General features: G+C 39.2%; 1 protein-coding gene across 3 annotated transcripts in view; it reads right to left on the minus strand.

The window, feature by feature from the left end:
- Positions 1-25,342, minus strand: part of TMEM132C (transmembrane protein 132C) — a 204,621-nt gene that overhangs the window by 21,611 nt on the left and 157,668 nt on the right. For all 3 annotated transcript variants that reach the window (XM_057414937.1, XM_057414938.1, XM_057414939.1), the window contains one exon: positions 7,447-7,590. In XM_057414937.1, coding sequence (XP_057270920.1) covers positions 7,447-7,590 — 144 coding nt within the window. The remainder of the gene's footprint in view (positions 1-7,446; positions 7,591-25,342) is intronic.

Raw genomic sequence — 25,342 nt, forward strand, 5'->3', positions numbered from 1 at the left:
ACAGGCCTTCAAAACAGCAGCATGATGTCATTGCCATGCTGTGATTTTCCTTCCTGTTTTTAATGCTTTTCAGTTTTTAACGCTTTTCAGTTTCACACAAACCATAGGAACCCACAGAATCAGAAGAGGAAAGAGGAGCCACCACAGAAACAAGTTGCAGGGTTTGGACTCACAGAGATACAGCTTTTGCTTTTGAGGGCTTTCAAAGCTATATTTAGGGTACTGTGAGTAGGAACTGTGTTTGCAGTTCATCGGCTACTGAATATAAACTTCAGGAAGGTCATTTGTGGTGGCCCTGGGGGTATCTGCACCATGGAGGAGATGTGACAGAGATCCTACGCTTGTTCTGAGCCTGCTGGTGAGTCCCTATAGCCCTGTGAGGACACCCTGGCTCAGGACACAAAAGCAGCGTAGCTCAGAATGAACACACAGGCACTTTACAGGTAGTCCAACTTTTCTACAATCCTTCTAGAAAGTTACACACCGCTTTATTTATTAAAATGAGAGCACTGCTACAATTCTGACCGTGTGGGCTGAAGTACCTGAAAGATCCATCAGCCTTCCATGAGTAACTGCCTGCATACTACAGTGGAGGAGGACTGGCAGTAGCAGCTGTTGTTTAGATTGACCCCTCATGCTCCCAGTGAATCTTGCAGGACTGCCATAAAACCACAGAAGTGAGCATTACATTGAAGTGACTGCACAGAATATGGCCTGTCTATTATTAGACTGTGCTGGATTGCTGGAAACCCCATCTAGTGTGACTTCTCATTTCTCCCTTTGCTTTGCAATGGGGGTCACGTTAGGAATGAGACCAGTTTTGACTGGAAGTTTATCCAATTCCTCATTATTCAGCATGCTCATCTCTACAACAGTTGCACCTAGCCAACAAACTCCAAATAGAGTTTTATTCGACCTAAGCCAAAAAATGAGCAATAAATCAAGTGCATTGTATTCACTGAAAGGAGCTTTTTAGTGGAAGTTAGTCTTCTCCTTTGATCAAAATAGCTGGTAGAAACAGCCAGATCTTTCTAGACAGCCCCTTATTTTTATTTGCTCCTATAGCCGGCACTAAAAGCATAATGCAAAGCCTTAAATCCTCTGAGTTTTGAAGGTTTTGCAGTAAAGCACCATACAAAGAATATATGTGCATGCTGAGGTGCAGAAATGCGATGCAAGTTTGGACGCTTACCCTGCCGTATGCAGCAGGAGTTGAAAGGTATGAGTGAAAACGAAATGTGCCCTGTGGCATGCCAGGGTTTCTAATGGGATGAGATCTTCTGAAACCCTGCTTCCCCTTGAAATCACCATCTGTATCACACTTCATCACAAACCACCACGTCATTTTCTACCTCCAGATGCTGCTGGTAAAAAAAGGCACGGGGAAGAAACCTTAGATGCCATGGGAAGATTTGTTTTAAGCAGACTTAGTTTTCCTGACAGACACTTATGAGAGTCCTTTTCATATTTGGCCATATCTCTTACAATGTTTTGCTGAAGCAAGTACAATTACTACCAAGCTTAGACACAACCAGAAGCATTGATTCTCTATGAGATCAGCTCTGCACAACTCATGTAACACCTTATTTTTGAGAAGAAAATTACCAGATCTTAATTAGCCTTGTGGAGAGCAACATACCAGATATTTAGGCCCTTCCTTAGCAATCTCAAGCATTTCCATATTCTTTAGTACTGCAGTACGCCAGGTAAGGACAGTCACACCCTGATTCCTATACATCTTCATACAGGTTTCGACAGACCAATGCATTTTGGTGCTAGCACTTTCTTTAACATAACACTTTACACCTTTCCATCATGCCGATGTTTCTGTCATCACCTGTCCCCATCTCACCATCCCCTGGGTACCTGTTTTATTCCCTCTTGGTTGCATGTTTGGAAAGTTCAAAAGGATCCAGGGACCAGTTAAGCCCTTCCAGTAAGTAGATCAGGTAGCAGAAACTGGTCCTACAGCAGGGTATTATCACCCATCAGTCCATCAGCTGCAGGGAGAAGCTGATCCCCACTCAGGTAAATATATTTACAAAGTATGGGGACCTCTGCTCTCACTAACAGCCTGGCTTATGCAGGGATAGCTGCACTTTTCCAGGCAGGGCTAATACAAATGACAGGCAGGATGGTTTCCCTTGGTGGTGTAAACCTGTTTTTGAATTACAAAGTCTGGCATCCAGCCCTATACCCAAAGAGCAAGTGATCATGTTGCCCAAGTATATACACTGATTTGAGTCATCATCTTTCTATTTGGTGCCTAAACAATAAGATAAAAGGGCATCCATAGATCTTATTTTTGATAAGGCTTTTTTTTCCTGGAATATCCATAATGAAACATCAAGGAGCCTGAGGGAATCTCACCATACCACTAAAAATTCAGGGTGAGCTTTCCTGATGGCTTTTAGTGAGGGCAGCACTTTAATGAGTGCAGAACTGAGGCTCAAGAGTTCGATTCTTTAATAGCTGCCTGTAGCTCAGCAACTCTGCTTGGAGCTGTATTCAACCTACCAGCAGAAAAATGCATAACTCAGCCTATGCATGCTGCCTATCAAAGAGAAAACAGTGCTTCTATATTAAATTTTAAGACACATTTTAAGTTTTGCAAGTATTGGAAAGCAAGGAAGAGCAGTGAAATTTCTTTGTGGTTAAATAAACCACCAAAGAGGTTGAAGCATAGATATTTGTGTAAGACTGGGTATATTAAGACAATAGCAAAGTAGCATGTAAATAATGAAGTGCTGATTACTTTTCCTTAGGAAACAGGGTATTGTCATATAGTTCTAGAAATGCAATTTCAAAAAGAAATTACTACTGTTAGTATTTAACTATTTATTAAACTCTTGTATGTCCATATGTTAGCTCCCTTATTGTCAAACTGCAACTTTCCTGCATCACGTTACACAGCATCCAGACTGACCTTCCATCTGAACAGATTCACAAATGGACATCAGACATTTCAACATGAGCATGTGTCTATTTACTAAAAATTAATTTCATTTCATAAAGTGCTTCCACCACAAATAGCAAAATCTCTGAAAAGCTGCAAATCCTAAACGACTATTCCATCATGTGGTCATGTTCCCTGTCATATTCACAGTAAAGTTATTCATGTGTGTAAGTAATTACTGGATTGGCTCTTTAAACAAGATCTGTAACCTTGACAGGTATCTGTAAGTCCCATCACTATTGCTTTGGAAGTGTTGATTCCAGCAGTAGTTCCAGTCTTTTCTAGCTATTAAGCTAGTGTTCAACCATAAAACACCCTAGGCAGATTTTCAGCCCCCAACAGTTCACCGTTGCTTTGATCTGGGATTTTGTTTCAAGTTCCTGTGATAAGACAGGGTCAGCTGTGACACTCTGTCCTGGATCTTAGCTCCTCACAGAAATTCCTACCATTCTTGCAGTGGCCTTTACCTACGGTTAATGTCATCCTTTACTCATCAGTCCTAATGAAACCAGGATCCCACTGTTCATTAACAGCTACTGAGGGACATCTGAAAGGTAAGATTTGAGGTTCTGTTTCCAGTGACAACCACAGCAGCTGCATGGGCAGACTGCTGTTATCTGAATCCATGTTTTGATCTGAATACATCTCAAAGCTGTTAATGCATTTTAAAATGAAAAGAAGCTAGTAAATGAGGCCTTTAGAGTATGGGTCAAGGCTAATACACTAAGACTAAGTATGTAGCTTTTAATTTGCCAACCGTAAATAACAGCAATGCAAAAAAGAACACACTATCATGTATACAGCATCCTCTCATGTAGCAACGGGATAAAAGCTAGTACAAGAATGATGAAATACAAACCCAAAATGTTTACAGTAGCTTCTGAAATACACACAGCATTGAAGATTCCTGACTGTCATTCTCAAGTTCATAAGCAAGAGTTTTCCAACTGGCAACTTCACAAGGTATTGCAAGTCTCCTAAAACTGTCCTCTTATTCAGAGCATGAAATCTCATCTGTCCTAGAAGCCACGTAACCCAGGAACCTGGAGCTGCATTTGTGCTTCAGCAAACTGCAGAAAAGCACCAGCAAAAGCAGTCACATTCCACTTGAACTTCCAGGAGGTGACAAGGAGACTATGCGTGCAACTGCAATTGCTATTAATGGATCCAGATATATGGATCCGATTGGTAAATTCCAGCTTAGCAAAGTAAAATTTGGCTGTTGTTTCATTTTTAGTGCCATAATAAATTATGTGTCTGTTCTTAAAAGGTTGGACCACTGTGTGAAGGTCTAGAGCGTTCAAAGACTTTTAAAGTTCATGAAATCAACTGTAAATTTGGAAACAAAGCACTGAAACTATGAGACAATAAAAAAGTAAAAGGAGTAGTAGTCAGCAGATTAAGACAGGACACAAACTATGCACTCAGCTGCCTCAAGACTGTGCTTACCACTGGGGAAACCATTACATGTTATTTGCAGATATTTCTTAGATTTAGATTTCCACTAGGCTCTGTTACTGAGATCAATGTAATTGCAGCCAAACAAGGCACTTTAAAAATTCATATAAATAAGCTTTTATCTAATGGCCATTCAAACTGCTAGGCAGAAACACCACCTTTAGGCTCTTTACATGAGCTATACAAATAGACACTTATTTACTCGACTAAATATGACAAGCCAAGTGCTAGTAGGCACCAATCATCTTCAACTTCTAGCCTAATTCTAGTATGTTTGCCTGAACCCAAAGTTATCAGGAGTTCCACACAACTGAAATCTGACAAAGATACCTGTGTGAACCTCTAGGTGATAATGAGTCTAAATATTAAATAGCTCTCATCAATAACTCCTTTATTTTTTTAGTTTGTGGTTAAATTATTGTACAGGTTTTCATACCTGTAAACATGTTTTGGTTCTGCTGTGACAGCTATGCTTGGGAACATGAACTGGAAACACATATGGACATTCTTAGTTTAACACAGTATGATCTGTTCCCAACAGATATAATCTATGATGACTGGACTTAAAAAAAACCAACAAACAGATCAAAAACCAGAAAGGTTACTTCCAACAAGGTCTCTAAAACAGGTTTTACAAAGGAAGATGATATATATTAAAAGAATTTAACATAAAAGCTTGATGAGGAATTTCAAAACGAATTAAGGATGAAAGGCCTTTGTGTTCCATCTGAGGCTTTCTGAGTGCTTTATAAAATCAAAACCACTATGAACATCTCAATTTGACTTGAACCCCAAACTTCATTTCCCCATGTAAAGAAATCTCCTGGAAATGTGAACATTCTAGATGAAAAAAAGCCCTTTTTCCTTCATGATGAGATGATACAACCTTTTTGTTCAAAGCATTTTATTGAACTCTATTTTTTAAGTAGCTGTATGTTTTATAGCAGTTAGCAGTCACATCACAGATGCACTCCTCTAGAGATTCTGCATATAGTTCTAAATACACAAAAGATAGTTCCTCTATTTATCTGAGCAATTTCAAAACATTGCTGAAGAGAAAGAAATGACACCTGAAAAATTTCTCTGTCTGATTCCAATAAACACTGTGTGTCAGCCTCCAGTTATTTGTTTCACTTCCACTTCAGAGTGGCTAGACAGGGAGGCTTCTAGAAGCCACTTAAAAGCATTCCACTAGTGCAAAAAGGCTCCATTTTAAGAAACCTGTTTAGCAGAGATAAATTATTTCTGTAGAAAATAAGAGAAGAGCACAGCAGGATCCAAAATGCTAATCAAAGGACACAGGGCTTCCAGAAAACATTCCTTCCAAACAAACTGTTGGAGAACTGGAATAGTCCAGGCTGTACCTCAATTACTGCATGAACGCTCTCTTTCTTTGTAAGGTTTGGGAATTTCACTTCTCCTTGATCAATATGCTCCAGAGCTATAAAACCCAGGAGCCACTTTTGCAGAGGGATTTTTATTTGGGAAATCACTGTGCTGTCGTTTTCCACGCATCATCTGGTAACATGTAACAAATGCCCCCCAGATATATATTTTTCCCCCTGAATGGAAGAACTTAATACTGGTCATTTTCACTGTTGGAAAGAATAAATCCCCATGGGGCTGGAATTATTTGGTGAATTTCTGTAAGCTGTTTAAGCAAGATGGCTAATCTGGATGAGCACAGTAGCTCTTTTCTGTATTTATTTTTTTTAACTTGTGAATGCTATCTTGAAGTTTTTCTTCCTCGGGAAGGTGGTTTCCAATACCGTTACAATCAGGATGATCCTTAACCTAAATTTCAGCTTCTGCTTTGATTTGTAGTTAGGTGGCTACCTTAGGAAAAAGGTTAACTGGAATTGTTTGAGATGAAAAGCTCCGTAAAGCATCTGATAGATGGGAGCACTTCAAGCTCCAGCACACTGGAGAGATCTGTTTGGCTCTGAAGGACCCACTGAAAGCAGAAAGCTTTCTGTAAAAGTCTTCTATAATGGCTTCATTAGTTCAAAGTATGACTATTTTTCCCACCTACTTGGTTACTGGTATAAAAAATGCTTCTACATAAACTCTACATTAGTGCAGCAAACTGTTAGATCCTGCAAACTGACCAGAGTTTGATTGCTTTCCATGAACCTACAAACTGTAATACATAACACTGCTGCAATAGTATTTGTATACTAGACATCAAGAGAGCTGATAGCATATTAAAGACACCTAAAGAATATCATCACAAAGCCCACTGCACTATATGCTGTAAAAAAAATGTAATGTAATAAAATCCCTATACAAAAGAGCTTATAGACCAAGGGTAAAATCATCCTTGCTCAAAGACCACATATCATGGAAGTCCTGTGTGAAAAGTGCAAGGGGATTCATGAAGAACATTGTCTTTGTACTGATTTCCTGCAAAACTGTGAATTTCCTTGAGGTCTTTGACTACACAGTCATAGCAGAAAAGGAGCTGTGTTGCCTTAAGACAATACTACTCCACTGGTGTTTGTTACTATGCAACATTAAGCTGCTGGTGCTGAATTGATGGACCGGCCACCTGAATGCTTTCTAGCCACTTCTGTGCAGAATCAAGTTGTTAATTCAAAACAGCTCTCAGCAGAATGTGAAGTCAACCAGGATGACTTTGCATTGCAGTTGCTGGGGAACACTCATCCAATCCATTCCACTGCTGCAGCTGTGGAGGTGATAATCACAGCTGGAAAGGTGATAAGAAACATCTGGAGAGGCAGAACTAACAGCAGAGCTGTTTTTGCAATGAATTAACTCTGTGCACAGAAGACTGGAGGCGACATTACCAAAATTTAGAATTAGGAGACAAAAAATAAACACTGAAATTCTACTGAAACTCAGTGTGGTGGCTGTACTGTTGCACCTAACTCTCTTCATAAAAACCCCTCTCTTTTTGAAACAGTAGTATAATTAATTTGCAGGCACTGAATTAGTGGTTGTTCCCAGGCTATTATCCTTTTGTGTCTAAAAAGACATGAAATTTCAGAAGCCAATAGATGGTATGAACTTACTTTAATGATGTCTTCATCAGGGGATTTGCACTCAACTGATTCAGAGATGTCTGTCACAGCACTGTTCTCCTCAATGGAGACCACTTTGACGGGTACTGCCACTGTTTTCCCTGTGAGAATCGCAGTGTTCAGGATTTCCGTGTCCTGTACACAAAACAAAGCACAGCACTGATCAGAGATGGCCAAAGAGATTTCCAAAAGGCAAGTGTCAGCTCTTCAGGTGGAACTTATACTCAAGAAAGATGCATTATTTCTCAGCAGCTAATGATCTAATCTCATCTTCAAATAGGTGCAACTTGGTAAACTGTAGTAACCCCAACCTGTTTTATCTGCTACATAAACACAGCTGCATTGCACACTGTTAAATGGTGAGCAAAGTGACTGCAACTAAACTCAGTCCAGGCAGACACACAACACAGGTAGCTTCTACATTTTAAGTATGTAGGACTTTTCCCAATATTTCCTTCCAAAACATGAATTCGGAGTGTTTACAAAACTGGATTTGATTGGCAATGTTTGGGACACGATACAAAAGCCTCGAAAGTAATATTGCTCTTTGAATCTAAGCCCACTGTAAAAATGAAGCCTCTCTGTGAACTCCATATCTGGAACTGTTTCAAGATTGTTTAATTTCCTTTGATATGGCCAATGAAGCAGTGTAAGGAGTCCAGAAGGAGTTAGTGATGCTATTAACTGCAGGGAAAATAACAAGGAAATTTGAAGTTTAAACTTGGGCCATGGCATATAAAAACCCTTCAACGCATCATCAACTAAGCTAACTCTTCTAACTCCTGAACTGTTTCAGCATAGCTGTATTCCCAAGATTCCAATGCAGGAAGAACTTTGCTGTTTACTCCAACCTCCAATTCTATAAAGTGTATAAAATATTCAGCAAAATCCTCAGCACCAAAGCCATGAGGACTGCAGCCACTGATGCCAACAGCAACAAAATGAGGGATGGATGCTGTGGATACTGTTTTCAATTAAAGCTTAGTGAGTTCAAAATCTTGGTCAGATTTTCTTTTCATGTGGAAACTTGGTCTTCCTCAGGTTCTCCTACAGCTCTCATAAGAAATCCCACCAAACCTAAAAAAACCTCCAAACCTGTTAGAGAAGTAAGAACTCTAAATAAATCCTATGGCACACATGAAAGCAAAGCTACCCAACATAGTAAATCAGAGCCAGATTTATTGGAAATTGGAAAGCCTAAGGCCATTCTTGAGAACTCCTCACTTTCAAAGGTGGAGACTACCACCAGCCACCCCTGACACAAATCCTGCCAGGTACATGGCATTTCTGAGCAAGGGTACTGCAGTGAAATGCATGGCTTTTGGAGCTTGTTCCACCAGTATTTATTTCCATGTATTGGCATTTTGATAAGCCCAGAAACTGATGCAAAGAACCAGGTCTCAACATTTGTGAAATGAACTCAATGACAAACCCAACTACTCTTCTCTCTGCAGACTTCCAAAGCAATAAGCATTGAATAAGCCACATAAGTTCACCAAAAGCAGGTTTAAAGATACTTTCTGTTGTGTATTTGGTTACTGCAAGTGCTGTATGTCCTTTTCAATTAATCTTCTGCCTCAATCCCTTTAAGCCTTGTATTTTGTGACTCTGGGTGTTAAACACTGCGAACTAAGGACTCAAGGGCGAAGGAGCAGCAAGGAAGTTTGTGGAAGTGACAGGGCAGCTTTTCAGGCTATCTTAGCTGTGCTTTGAAACGATTCTATTCAGATTCAGTTTTTCCTTAGCAACTGATACGTATTACTGATAGAGAAATCTAATTTAAAGGGACAGGTGCAGAGGAAGAGAAATCCTATAAATAGAAAAAAGTTTCTGATATAAAACCTACCTTGTGGCATGGAGATTTACCTATATCTGAATTTAATGCTAATTTATTAAGTTCAAGACAAATTAGCAAACCATATACACACAAAACAAAAACAGAAACAAGTCCTGTACCACTGCCAAGAGGATAAAACCAGAGACCTGATTATGCAATGAGGTGGAACTTCTGTGCCACAAGCAGCTGAATAAATTCATCATCCAGGTTTAGCTTTCAACAGACTGCCTGGGAGTCACTAGAATTCCCTCCAGCTCAGCTTTGCTCATGTCTGCAGTGCTGAGAAATCAGTGGCCTCAACATGAAGTAAAATATTAAGCAATACAGAAGAGAAGACAAGTGGGAAGCCCAGCAGAGAAGACCACAGGGCACTCTGGCATGCACGACGATCCTGTGCTCCGGATTTCCCAGCCCCGTGTATCACCAGGATGAGACCAGCTGCTCATGGTGCTCTGGCATCACCCTGGGCGATGGCAAGTCTGCCAGCAGCATCATCTAAATCATGTTTGCTGCTCCAAGGCTGCAGCTAAGCTCTTAGCCTGCACCACAAGAACACCAGAGGATTAAAATCTGGTACTGGAGATAGGGTTTAAAAACATGGGATGCAATAAAGTTAAACGCAGATTGCTTTGTTTCTGTAGGAACAGCTGATCTGATAAATACAGGACAGAAAAGATTCAACAGGAAAAGCGGCTCTCAGATAAGCATTTGGGACCTGTAGTAGATCACAAAGTGAACATAAGTGAGCAGTTGCATGCTGCTGTGATCAAAACCCAAAACCAAATCAACCAAAGAATCCTCCTGTGACAAATTGTATAAAGAGGAGCATCACCTGTAAGATGTGAGGTGCTCCTACTCAGCACTAGCAAGGCTGCAGCTAAAAGACTGATTCTGAGCACTCTACTGCCAAGAAAAACTTTCTCAAGTGAAAAGAAAAAAGAACAAGGAGAATAAATCAAAGACTAGAAAATAAGATCTATGAGGAATGACTGAAAGAATTGGGATTGTTTAGCTTAGAAAACATTATGGGGCAAGATGATTACTGTCTCCACATACATAAAAGTCTTCAAAAAATGAGGAAGAATCAATTACTTTCCATGTTCATGGACAGGGCCTGAGCTAATGGGCTTAAACTGCAAGAAGATTTGTTTGACATTAAGGCAATCTTTATTATAAAAATGGTAGAGACTTGACAAAATAGGCTGTCTGTGGCAGAAGAAAATGCACAGACTAGCCCAGTATCTTTGAAGAATTAGTTATAGACATGGCTCAGAAATAACACAGGTTGAGTCACGAAAAAGAGGAAAGGGAGCAGATGACCTCTTGTGGTTCCCTCCATCCCTTTATATCAGTCTCATTTTTCTCCAAAACTGAGTGATAACACAATAACCTATGTATCTTGTATTTGAAACAACCCTGTCCTGCTTCTCTCATCCCAAATAAAATGATCCTTCTTCACTGGACAAAATTATCTATATCTTCAAAATGGAAAAGCCTGGCAGGCAAATGTCACTGATATTCCTGTTTTCTGCACTACATAGAGCAAAGCTGATGTACCAATTGTTAAGTAACAGTCTCTCACTTCTGTTTCTCTCTTTCCAGTAGGTCATTATTGCTGTATCTGAATTCTAAGTGGCTTTGATATAAAGCCATTATTAAAAAGGTTAAGAAACCTTTTCAAATTTCCCAAGACCCTTCTGGAGAGAAGACAGAAAATTTGCCTACTGGCACATTATCAGCAATTAGAAACCTCAATCCTCTGCCCCTTGCTAATGGTTTCATTAAAGGAAGTACTGTGCATTTGAATGAATTTATTTCAATTAATTACTTCAGAGATGCATCTCCCTCAATATTGTAAAAGGCGTCGTCTGTCATGATTAAGGGCTACTGTAATTTTACATCCCTTCTCTGTAGCCCAACATGAACTTCAGGAATTTCAAACTCGTGATGTGCACAAAGGAGATGGAAACATTGTGGATGTTATCCTATGGCCTCATAGCTAGCATCATCACAGTTATTAGAGATCCTTAGCACTGGGAAGCCACCAGTAGCCACTCAGCTACAGCTTTGAGCAGAGATGGAAAGCTTCATATTTCATCTCCACTGAAAGTGCTCATAACTCACTAGTACTACAGAGATTAAGAAATACTGAAGTATAAGCAATTAATATATCGCACACTATGTTAAAAGCAACCTTCAAGTCTGCCACTTCCCTTACTCAGTCTCTAAGTGCCCCATGCAATTTAACCGTGATAGTTAAAAAAAAAAAAGCCAAAGAACCAAGTCCTGATTCTACTGTCTTTTTGATTAGAACTAAAATAGAAAAATGTGTCCCCTATATCCCTGTATATGGAATAGCCTTATGGCACAACTTCTGCCTCCTCTGTGTTTCCTTTATATTGCTGCAATAAAGCCAAAGGCTTTAATGTAACACAGAATTGACCCATTGTCTGCACCCATACACAAGCTGTTAGGCAGAAAACTCTAAATAATGTATGAAAGCATCCATGGTTCAGGACTCCTCAAAAGCTGAACTGAAAGTCAAAAATAAAAGAAGCTTAAATAGAACTCTGTCCGTCTGCTCTGCAATGCTGAGCTCTCTGAACGTGCACCACAGACAAGAGGGCTCTGATCCAGCACTGAACCCATTTCCCTTGCATTCTCCACCTCCTGGAATACCCTTGATTATCCACTGATAAGCCGAAATAGTAGTTGAATCATTAAGGATATGTCAAGCAACATTAAGAAAACAGTTGTTCGCACATTAGAACAGGAAATGCAACAGCTGATATAGGTGGTGATATTTATGTTCTATTTTTAAACACAATATAGTATTCTGTTTGCAAGCTAATTTGGGAGTATACAAACAAGATTACTAAGAAACCTTTGGAGAGACTAAGAACTCACTTAAAATGCAGATGCTTTTCAAAATCATACTATCTCGGCCATTTCCATGTTCTTTAATTTTTAAAATCCCCCAAGAACTAATCTACTTTCTGTGCAAGCAGCAACTCAAGTTTCAAAATCAAACCTATTTTGTGTGACAAAAGACTGAAAGCATCTGATAGCAATGCTTGGACTTGCTTCCAAAAGATTAAAAAATGGGGAAAGCAGTGTAAATTGAAAAAAGCCACCAAAACCAGAAAAAGGATGAGTGATAAGCATCAGTATCGAAGTGGGAAAGAAGTTTCTGTAAGCATATTACAAACTGTAAAAAAGCAAGGGCTGCCATTTCAGAGTCAAAATGAAGAACGATACATACAATTCTGATTGACATAAAAGGGAGATTTGAGGTCTGAACTTCTGTGGAAGCCTCAAACTGTCTCTGCAGCATAATGACCAAATTCCAACAACATCTGACTCTGATATTGCAGAGAGTTGGGTTTTTTGTATGAAGGCCTACCTACTCCTGATTAGAATGGTTCTCTCTTGTTATCAGGGCATCCCTTCAATGAATAAAGCATATGAAGGAAATAACTACTATTTAAACATATTTAACTAGCAAACAGTAGCACTAAAGAACCTTTTTTCTTGTTCTTCTAATGGTTAGAGGAAAACTTTAGAAGTTAGACATAGGCTTTAATCAAAGAAGGTATTCAAAAACAAACCACTGAATTGTGTAAGAAATTACTTTAAAAGTTTCTTGGTAAGTTTTAACATCAAGCTAGATCTCACAAGCAGAACTGAGTAAATGTCTTTACTCAACATAGCATTTTCATTACCCACTAACAAAACATCTACTCTTTCCCAGACCAGACAATATATTGTGTACTAGCTCAAATCAGCACTGTATTTGTTTGCTCAAAATGCCAGCTTTTGCAATGGTCCTGAACCATCAGGCTCTGCATCAAGGACACAGAATTATACCTGTCTACACAAACCTTCAGCAAACTTCAGAAATGAAGCCATGAGGTCACAGCCCGATACCTACCACAGATAAAGAAAAGCCTCTCTGCTGGCATATGTATACAGCAAATCTGGTACACAATGTTCATTGCAGGAGCAACTTCCACTGTTCACAGTTCTACCAGTCTAGTGGTTTGGAACTCTGCTGTGTATGTCTGCAGCAAGTTACCACCACTACAAATCTTGCTATTACATTTGAGTAGATCAGGAAGAGAGTTAATTGGCATTTAAAAATTAAAATGGTAAGATTAGAGTCAGGCAGGGAGTCAAACACTACATTATCTCACACTAAGACCTGAGTTCAGTGAGACAGCTGAAACAGGACTCGATGCAAGTATCACCACTCTACAGGAATCAGAGTTCTATCAGAGTTAATTTGGATAAAGTCCACTAGCAGTAGTATTGGTCTAAACATTTTCTTCCACAGCAGCACTCCTTGTGCTACTTCACCCAAAACTCAGCAGAAGTGATTTTCATAAAGATCAGTGCTCTCTTTTGAAAGGGAAAATAACATCCATAAAGCTGATGTATTCGATACAGAGCTGAGGAGAAGCGTGTGCTCACATCTGGTCATTTGAAGTTAGGGAATACTACAGCTGACTTTGCAGGAATCTCACATTTTACTCCTTCCCTGTTACAATCAAGGAATTTCCACTGATGTCAGTGGGAGCTCTGTACAAAGAGTAAGAATACAGGATATGAGCCTTAGTTGCTAGAATTTAGCTGAAGAGTAAACCTTATGTTTATCCAACCTCTCAGTTGTAAGAAGGCAAGCATTCAGCCATGACTAATTTAGGAACTAATTCAACATTAAATTGCAGCAGAATGAGGAAGCAAAGTGACAGCTGTTTAATTAAACTGTAAATCCGATTAGATGGTGTTATCAAGAAAAATCCATGGGAGCCCGAGGTCATGAGAATGGTCCTGTTTACAGGCTGAAAATTCTCCTAGTATAATCTCATAGAATGATGTTAATCATAGCTTAGCATTGTGATTTCTCCCTCACGCAAACATACCACCCCATGAGTAACAAACCTATGCTTGTAGACCTGAAGGAGTGACACAGTTATGCCAAATATGTTTTAATTTATAAGGAAAGTTTCTTGAAAAAGTCTGTGGAAAAGAGGCAGTTGGGCACTGCCTGCCTTAAAATCAAACCAATATTTGTCTTAGGGAAAAAGGATAGAAGCAGCAAGTCCCTGCATGCTGCTGACAGCACTTGAATCAGTGGAGACAATGCCTATGCAGGAGAGCTCCAGGAGCTGTACTGTGCTTCCAACTACTGTTCAACCCATCACCCTTGATGAACAGTGACGCCTTGGCAACACAGTTACAAGAGAAAAAGATGGAGATGAGCGAGATAGAAAGTAAACTCCATATGCACCAGCTGCAAACACTGTAAATAGTCTACTGATGAGCACTAAGTTATGCATCACAAGTTTCCAGGGCATCCTAGTTAGAGCGATGCACAGGGCTGTACTGCACTGCAGACAACTGTTATGCTGATCAGTGGGTCTAATAACACAATGGTTGCAGATTTAAGTTATTAATACTACTAAGATTACAGCTGATTAACAAAATAACATTGTTAGGCAGCAGACTGTTTATCTACATAATCCTATGATTAAAAGTGAATTATACATTGTGCTTTCTGCCAACTGGATTTTCTGAAACTCCACGTTCATGGACAGTGTATACAAGAAAGGAAAGAAGCTGACATTCCGTTTTCAAATTCTTAGCACACATTTCAGAAGAACAGGATTGTTCCTACAGACCAAAGAGTCTGCGTGATTGAGGACCCCCCTGCAGGCAGTGGGGAAGGGCAAATTCTGTTGGTGGGAATACAATTTGCTCTTTCTTTCACTTAAAGTCCTTTCCAACCCTAAGTATTCTATGACTCCACTTCTACTGGCCCATCACATGTAAATCCTGCTCTGCTTCCTTCGCCAGTTTATAACATGGCGACTTTTACTTCATGAATACTATCACACTGCAAAAGAAATTGTGTAATGCCATTAAGCAGTAAAACCAAAGGGGAACAACCTACTTACTTAATACATCCCTCAGTATTCAAATATGAATCTAAATGGAATACAGGTTACTCCATGACTCTCAGGTTCATACTGCCAGGGAAAATGTAAACTAATGAACAAATCAACAGTGGTGAAAAATTAGGCCATTCAAAATCTATATATATGAGAGACAGGCTTATTCAATAAAAGCTGCCATTTCTGCAATCTTGTTTCTGATGAGGACAGCAGAACAAAGGATCTCAAAGTTTCTTTTGGATGATAATTCTTTTCGACACATGACAACACTGCAAGGTATCTTCTCTTTATTAAATCTTTGTTAAATGGCCAACAATGTATATGGCACAAAAATTAAGGACAATACCTGCCCTGAGGAGCAAATAATGCAGAAGTCAAACAGATAAAACACCACCCATGGGAAGACCCAAAGGTGGACACTGGCATTGTTCTGTCCTTAGCATGCACAACATTTGTTTGAAGACCTTGATCAACATGATGTCTGTAGGTCTCAACAAGTCTTAAAGAAGGTAAATGGAGGAAATGGGGAAACAAGGACATAAGGAAGGGATTCAGACTCGTATTTCTCACCTCCAGGAAGAGTGGCTTTGAGCATCATCACAGCAGCAGATTCCTGGGGCCAGAAGGAGAGAAAGCAAATGGCACTCAGCTGGCATGGAAATACCCTGGACCCAGCACAACCTTCTCTGTAGTTTTTCTGAACCATGTAATTTATGACAAAGATCTGAGCGTCTTCACAATGGGAACTCGGAGTTCTGAAAATGCAATGTCTTTTTAATCAATGATCTTGTCTCTGTTCAGTCTCCATATTGAGATAAATCTTACTCACTGGCCCCCTACATTAGCAACAAACTGTTCCATTTGCTTCCTTGTTTGTGCAGTTTTCTAATACCCTGCTAGTGGAATTTTTAAGTCCTGATAAATTATGCTCTGCAGATAGAAAGGGGAACGTAGAATATATTAACGGATAGGGATGCAGAAAAATATCTTTGGATTCTTGGATGACTAATCCACACTTTCCTTGCAGTGAATCTACACTGCTAGCATTCAAACGTGCAAAAGGGAACATAGCCAATGATTACTTTGATTTAACAGATGAAGGCTGTATTGCTAAATGTAATTCCATCATCACTCAAAAGTGAGCATCTCTCTTTAAAAAGGAGAAGCTGAACAGAATTAACCATGCCTTTAATTGCTTTGCTCTGTTTACAGTCAGTGAGGTAAAATGATAGAAAAATGTTAGAAAGCCATTACTCAGATCTCTGTATCGGTACAAAGGCCACATTGACTTAAGGTCAGGTACAGAGGTCTGGACTCTACCCAGGTAATTATGGCAACAGGATATCACTTCTCATTCCTTGTGATTTTGAATAAAAATGTAAAATCTTAGCAGCATAAAGTTCCCATTTGCAAAGCCCATGAACAGTATTCTGGTTAGCAGAAAAATGAGCAATAGACATACCCTATTTATAATAAGGATTAATCCTCCAAAAAGGACAGTGAGAGACATTTTGCTTCAAGCTGCAGGCTAATGAATGCCCTTTCTTCAGAGCTTATGGAAACCGCAATTATACTAGCAGACAAGGTAGCTTTCTGTGACCTGCTGAAGAGGGATAACCAGTCTCTGTCTCTTAATTTCCTATGGGTTTGAAAGTAGATGGAATAAAGAAACCTTATTAGCTAGTAGGTCCAGACCGGTGTAACACCTCCGATGGTCCTGTCACTTCTGCTTCTGACCAACTGAAAACCAAATTCGTATTTCTTTTAAAAAAATTGTTTCTGAACTGAGTATTTCCTTTATTGTATTTGTCATACTAAGTTTATCACATGCAGTTCATAATACCAATTCAGAACTTCATGTTGGAGCTGTAATAGTTTGCCACTGGCACTGAGACTAACCAAGAAATCTTATATCCTCTCCCTTACAGAATCAGGATCCAAGCATTTCCATTAAAACTTCTACCAGTAAGGTTCCACTGTCTGAATATTAATGCTACTTGTATTCATTAATTCCATAATAGTGACCCCATTCCAGCTCCACGCGATAGCTGGATGTCAATATGCTGAGCAGTGACTGTAAAAAGAGACTCTTTCTACCCCAAATAGTAAAAAAGAGCAACCAGATCAACTGATTCTCAGCACATCTTGGTGAGTAACTGATTCTTCTTGTTTTCTGAACAGATCTAGGAATGAGAAAAATCATTTCCACACCATCTGACGCAGTTTGGGTTTGGTTTTCTTGCTGAATAAAATACTCATAAAATACTGAAGTGTTCTAGTTTTCTTTCTATTTCACTTTCAAAAAAGATTTGGGGAAATATATAGTCCCAATGTTATATATATATGTATAAAAATCAGATTACTTTTATTTATAAATAAAGGTTTATTTATAAACCTTCAAATACCAGTTTGGCTAAATGGGTCTTGATTTGATCTCTTTTGGCTGTTTTAATTATTTTACATATAAACCCTTTGTTTTGTCTTATCTTAAAACCTGTCTTTACCTAGCATAAAGCAATGTGGAATGAGAAATGTATGGTCCTTTTCCCACAGAGAGCATCCACGAAGGAGCTTAGCAGATCCAGCTACCTAAAATGTGAGGAACTAAACTATAGTTACCATCCCTATAGCAGTGACAACCAGCAAGCCTTCTGCAAGGAAAGAGATGTCAGGCAGATTCCCCCAAGACTGAAGACAGCAAATAGAGTGAAATAGAGTGTCTGAAATTCCTTCTTCCACCTGTCACAAGAACTGTTACCCTGCTTGAACGAGGCAGAGTAACATGCTTAGCTCACGCATGATGATGTATTACACCTGCATTCAAAACTGCTTTCAATGAGTCAAGTCCTCAAGAAATAACTTCAAACCATCCGTTCCACCCTAAATTACTCCAATAAGAAATCTTACTATATAATCTAACCCTCTAGGTAATGGAAACTGCCAATTAATAAGGACATGAAATAAAATCAACTGAATGTTTTCATGTTTGTGTCTTCCTCTACCATCTTAAAAGTGGCAAATGTGCAGTTTGTCCTTTTTAAGTGTCTATCATGATAAATGTGTATCAACAGTGACTGAGCCTCTGGCTGGGGGCCTCTCTGTTTTCCAGAAGCTGTGACAATAAATTCAACTAGGAACAGCTCAAGTATTATGTTAAAGCTGTCTTTATTTCCTGTTTATTAGAGCAGGATCCAGTGGCCAATACGCATTTTCAAAGAAAGATGGTATTTCCTGCTGGGTGGAGGAAGAGTTTGTAACTGAAAATGACTTCAAAGGAAACAATTCTGGAACCACTTAAAACATAGAAAAAGTTTTAAGGACCACTGCAGGAGATGGGAAGCAGAAGCCTGCATTTCGTCTTTCTATAACCACTTAAAATGCAGAATAAGGACACAAAGGCAACTGGAGAAGATGGGAAGCAGAAGCCTGCATTTTATTTCTCTATACTTAGACATAAATGTAACAAAAAAAAAAAGATATTTTTAAAATATGTGTATGTGTAACACAGGAAACTACCTGCTCCTCTTGGTGAAATTTCATTCCTTACTTCCACTATTTTGCTAAATTGACTTAGAAATGAAAGCACTTACATAGGAAATACATTATCTAAAGAGCAAAAATTGTAGTTATGGGTTGAAATGTGAGTGATTACCTGAGATATTCCAACTCCAGCATCACTATCAGTTATTTTGAGCATATAAAATGCAAACAGATGAAAAACTGTAAAGTGACAGATTAAAAGCCCTTATTCTGAGAGAGACACACTTGATAACCATCGCCACTGTTGCTTCAGAGTATTGCTACTTATGGATATAAGTATACTTACAAATACTTATGAATACATTTACACTTGATGAAGACAAGAAATAAACTGTCCTAACTTCTCTGGAAAACTTATGTTTTCATACATTTATGTAGTGCATATATTATGCATATTTCATCTATAGTAGACATATGACAACACCTACAATATGCAGTCATATAAATATTTTTTTATTTAACAAGCACTCTTAGAAGAGTAGCCACTTGAAAAATCAAGAGTAACATATTAAGACTATTAGTTCAGTGACTGTAGCCACTAACTACCTTCCCAGGAAAGGATAAATATTTGCTACAGATACCAAAAGCTATGTCAATAAAATGGCCTCAGAAACTGCAACTCATTCTATCCTTTGTAATCACAAAAATAGCTTTTCATTTACTCAAACATCTAAGGAATCATTGACTGAGAAAGCCTTCAGCTATGATGAACACCTCTCATGTTTTCTCCATTGCTGAATGGTCCTATTAAGTTTATCACAGCTGGGAGTGGGAATATTGGTAAAGCCTGAATGGAAGAGAAAGGCAATAGCCACCTGGTGATCTTGTAATGGAATAGTTCATGGATGCTTAAGCAGCCATGGATGGAGCTGTATAGTATTTTCTTGCTGAAATAATTTCATGGCTTACAGTTCTCTTTTGTTGCAAAAGGACTAATATGTGAAATTTGTCAATTCAAGGGCATTTTTTGGGCTCAAGATCTGTCAGTCGTTTACTTTCCTTTTTCATGAGTCCAAGGAAGTTATTTGGAAATGGACTGTCAGTTAAATTGGGTTTGCTCCACCATTAGGCAGAACCAGCAGAGCTCTGGGGATGTCTCCTGTCTGTGATGACAGTGGGAATATAGCTGGTAGTAAAAAGGCAATTTTCATTAGCAATTTGAAATTCTTCCCATGTTCATTTCAATTAAACCTGCGGCCCTGTTATATAGTTGGCTATATATCTATAATAATATTGCTGTAATAGCTGTAATCAATAGACAGTTGCAGATCAAAAATATACAAGCATATTAGGGCACACGCATGGATGCACACACAATTACACACTACATGTATATATGTGAGTAACCTATATGCACACAAATACACCCACAACGATAGTGGAAATGAGATTAGGAGACATACCATGCTAATATAAGCCACATATTTGATTATAGGCAGACAGGGGCAGTACTTTTAATTTTATATATAACTCATTTCTATCTTCAGAAAAAACAGATTGATTTAATTGGCTGTTATGCTAACAAGATATGACAGATACCAAGGGTTTTCCACCACTTAATGGTGATCTGGATCACACTAATACTTCTGTTGCTGTTTATCCCTTAGCATGCTGCAGATGTTCACTGTGGTCAATATGAAACCAGCACCATCACTGGCACTGGTGGAGCCTGTAAAGACATAGTGTACAGCAGTAGCACAAAGTCATGCTGGGCAGCTGAGATGGAAATCTTAATGTGGTTTCTGAATGATGGGAGTCAAGAAAAGCTTAAAGATGCCTTACAGTGAGGGTCTGATGTTTACAAATACTTATGTCCGCTTTTTATTTGTTTCAGTTTGTAATCCTGCATTATTCATCAGTAGCAGGAAAAGCTACTGATGTCAAGGAAGTATAGTTTGATAAATTAAATTATATGTTAAAGAGATCCACATAGGTGTATTTCTGGGGATGTGCTTCCCAACAGATTCAATTCACAATTTGCAGCTCTGGGAAAAGATTGAAGTGCCTAAGAACAGAGTGCTATTTACATGCTCTGAGGTATCGTGCCTGGCCTCCAGATGCTCTTCTGTAAGGGTACAGGTCTTCTGTAGGTCCTGTGTCATACCTGGTAGTCCTGGATGGATGGCTCAGACTTTATAGCGTCTTTAATGGAATTAAACACCTATATGTCTAATTAGACACTTGGATCACATCTTTCTTCTTCCTCCTTGGATTAACTTGTTTCCAGTCTGCCTTCTTTGTGCTTCAGCACATTTACAGAAGGGCAACTGTGCTTGCTCCATTTGTTTACAGTGGAAGGAGAAACTCTTTTAGAGTCAAGGAAAATATGGTGCCAACTCCTGGAATTTCAGGTGGAGTCCCAGATTCTACCAAATATGAGCCGAGTTTTATATAGTGCTCCAAGCCTACACTGATGATGAATAAACCTTGGAAAATTGAGGAAAAATCTTACCTAGCCTGGTTGTTTCAAGTGAATGGCACAGTACTGCTCACCATGTGGGGTGGCATGCAGTCTATGCACCTATATAGTCTATAGGTGAAGCAATTTTAAATGCTTTATGGACTTCAAGGATTAAGTCCCAAGGACAATTTCTTTTTGTTAAGTAAGCGGGGTACTGTGCATGATACATGCATGATTTTTATGGCCGCTCTGGAGGGCTGTGAACTTGTTTTATTTGTGTAGATTAGTATGTCATGGATTATTAATGAGTTACTTTCTCCTTCTAATAGGCAGTATTCATCTTCTACAAGTTCTGTAAGGTCCTCAGCTTTTGGCTGTGGAGTGCACATGAGCACTCGGCTCAAGTTTGTGGATATCAGAATTATTTAAACAATAGTGGAAGTGAAGCAGGCAGCTTCTGCTCTGTTATTTTGATTTAATTTAGTCTACTTTCAAATCAGGCAAAGAAAACTTCTTCTTGCTCTTTTATTCTGGCAGTACAGTTTTAACTTTTGATAAGCAAAATGTGTAAGAAAGACACAACAAAGACTCTTACGGTCTGCTATGGAGAAGTAGTAATAAAAATGCAGAAAATAGTCATTATTATTTCCTATCCTTGCTAGAATGTTCTTGTTTTTCAAATAGTTTATTGATTTCACTGACTTCATAGCAGGTCTGCATAAGCAAAGCACATAAAGGGCAGGAACGAGGTTATTACATTAATGAGAGCAGATGCTGAGCAGACATCAGAAACTTACTACAGTTAAAAAGATGAGAGAGTGACATGGGAAAATTAAATTATTGATCAGACACATGTCTAACAGACTGGTGAGCCTTATAATATAAAGGAACTAAACCCAGCATATATCTAGATGAAGGCAAAGTAAATATATAAGGTATATATAATCACAGATGAAATCACTTCCTCCTTATTCAAGGAAAAATATGTTTTACCTTCAGGGTTTGCTTTGCAAGATCATGCTGGCTAGAGGGTCATGGCTAAAGAAACATCCTTGAAATAGGTTATTATGACCATTGTATAAGTCAGTGATATGAAGGACAAAGGGATCAAATCCATTTGTTTAAAGCAGTATTTTATTTGTTAGTATAACCTGGAGCAACCACAGTGACATTATCTGAGCATCTCACAGCAACTTACTAAATTGAAAGGGGCTTCAAAAAAGATCTGTGTACTTAAAAGCATGGCTGCTTTTTCTAACTCTATGGGATGGCCTAATGAAAGACACCACCTCTAGCCACAAACCTTGCTTCACTTACATTTTTACTCTTCTGGACTAGAACAACATTGCTAGTACTGAGTAGAGGAGACTGGCATTCACGTTTAAGCAGGGAATTGTCCTTTATATTCAGCAGCACAGAATGATCCGTAAGCCAAATAACTTATGAAATATTAACTACTGTGTCCATTGTAAAGATGAGTGAACTGCTGTGGACCTGAATATTGCCCAAGATTCCGAAGAGGCAGAAACTAACTCCAGGCATGTGGCTCCTGGTCCATCAGAGAATTCCTATTTTTGCCTATTGGAATCTCCCAGTCCTTAACGAGCAGTCCATATTTTGAATGAGGTAAGAGCAGTGAGGAGGAATTACTGAGTCTCAAATGACTTATTTATTACCACATGAAGCTCACTCCTGAAGCTTCCAGGCATTCTTAAAACATATGCCGCAGGATACCTCGTGCCAGCTGGCAGCTCCACTGTTAGTCACTGCTTTTCATTGCCTGCAATTGACATTTTGTCCCAGATCCAGAAGCTAAAACATAGTCTTCTCTGCTGGCTCAATTGAAGCTTCAAGCCATATAAAAACTTCTTGGTATTGGCAGACAGACGTGTAGTACCCTATACAAGATGATTCCAAAGTACATCCAGGTCTTAGACTGATCGCTTTCGTTTCTTCTACTGACATAATATATGCAGCAGGAGGCCTTCTACCTTCTGTTAGCTCTCCAAAATGAGAACTCAAGATCACAAAGAGGTTATAGCAAGCCTTTTGGATTTCATTCAGCTGTGCACTGTTTCAGGACATAAAAGGAAAGGAATTCACCTTTAAATCACACAAGGTGATTTTGTCCACATGCTCTTTCCCCAGCTAAGCCCTGGTAAAATCTGATTTGTGCAAACGAAAAGTGTTATGCCAAGGGAAAAGTGTTATGCCAAGGTAACAAAATTTCCACATTAATGAAAAAGAAGATATCAATTAGTTCTCTCTGCAATGGCATATTGAGAGAAGAACTCAATAAGGAACCTGAAGGTTTGACCTGTGAGAAGTAATTTGGGGTAGAAGGTATAGATAAACAGGCTATGCTGCAGAACCATACTACAGGTAAGCACATTATGTGGTGTAGTTACACACTGATGTGATTTTCCAATACGGAATTTAAAGGCTAGTGTTTCCCTCTGTCGTTTTCTCAAACTCTCCGGGGAACTTGAATTACTTTTTTGCACTTATTTAGTTTAATCAAAATACTAATTTTACCACTTCAAAACATTCACAGCTCTGGTCCTATAGGGTCTTGGAGAGCAGAGTACAACATAGTCACTAATCCTGGCAGTTGCAGTCACCATTCAGTACTCAACTACGTAATTAGTAAAACCGTGCTGTTGCTATTTTTCAGTAATAGAGGATTTCCAAAAGCAAATTACAGCCATAAATTACATTGTTACAGCCTAGATTAATGTTCTGTGAGGTAACAAGTCTTGCAGAAAGACAATCAGCTTTGCTAGAGAAAAAATACAGAGGACAAACCAGATGACTGGGACCTGACTAATGTCAGCGGTACTTCTGTTTCCATTTGCTGCTGAAGTTCCCTCTCTCACCAATGTGCTGGCTTCCTGATGCTCGTGCTATGGTGCCGGTGCTTTAAGTATCAGCCATGACTTGTTTCTGAGGGGAAAACCAATCTTGATAGGCTCATAGTCTGTGCTGATTCCCATTGCCAGGCCCTGCAGTTAAACTATGGTCTGAAACACACGTCACAGCAATGGGGTGCTGCCACAGTGTAGAAGTTTTGGTCTGTTAATTCATTTAGCATATGTGCATCAATCTGGACAGCTTGGGCACTGCAGAAAGACCTCTGAACACAGCCTCTCTAGCTTAGCAAAGCAGATTCTGTTAGTAGTCCAAGCTCTGGTATGCTCTTTGTACCCTTTTGGTGCTGGGACGATGAATAGTTCAAATCCCATCACCACCGCTGCTCCCCATGTCCTTTTAGCAGCTGCTACACAAACAGAAAGAGCCAGAAGCACAGTGCTAGCCTTCTCTCCAAGACTGTACTGAATCCTGTCCTAGCTTTTAGTGTTTTATCTCCCTCAAGCAGAACTATTGAGTTTGAATTAGAGAGTCCTAATGTATTCCATGACAAACATCCTCAGTGATGAGAGTCTGGCTGAATATCGGAATGTAAACTGAAAGCAGGGTAAGGCAAACATACATCTATAGTAAACTGAAGGTGAAAATTTGCTATTTTTTTAATGCTTGAGGTAGCTCATTATAACACTGAGGCTTATAAAAGTCCTGGTGATTATTTTTCCCCTCATGCTCACTCATTATCTTCCATTAGAGTAAAGCGTATTCCTGTTGTCTAGACAGGTTCACTGTCCAAGCTGGAGCACCTCAGAGCCTCATTAAGAGTCCAGCCTAAACAATTCCTGATTCTGCTAGGTGAGTATTTCACCTGATTGTGAAGAATGAGGTAATCCCCAGAAATAGAGAAGCTTTACGGACCAAAATCATCATTAGAAGCTGCCAGCTATCACAAAGTGCTCCTGTTCTTCAGCGTAAGTCACAGCTAACCCACTTCATGCTCAAGCTGGCTGTTTGCAGACACACCTGCTCTGCTCTGCAGATGTGGTTCAGCCTGTCACTCTTAAGTGACAGCATGCGAAGGTGGAAACTCTTCACTGTTTAGGGTAAACAAGTTTGTTTCCTGGAATAAGCTTGGGCAGTGCCTGGACTTAACACTTATCAGTTAAGACAACTGATTGTTAGCTAAAGCTAATGAGAAAGCACTAGTTCAGATGCAAACTAGTACTTCCATAAGTAAACTTGCATAGTATAGAGCATAATCTAACAACTGAGTCCAGTTCCCTTTCCAGC

The sequence above is a fragment of the Pezoporus wallicus genome, unplaced genomic scaffold, assembly GCF_028554395.1.
Source record: "Pezoporus wallicus isolate ANWC-B61680 ecotype Strahan unplaced genomic scaffold, APGP_CSIRO_Pwel_v1 contig_8047, whole genome shotgun sequence".
In the NCBI taxonomy this organism is placed as follows: Eukaryota; Metazoa; Chordata; class Aves; order Psittaciformes; family Psittacidae; genus Pezoporus; species Pezoporus wallicus.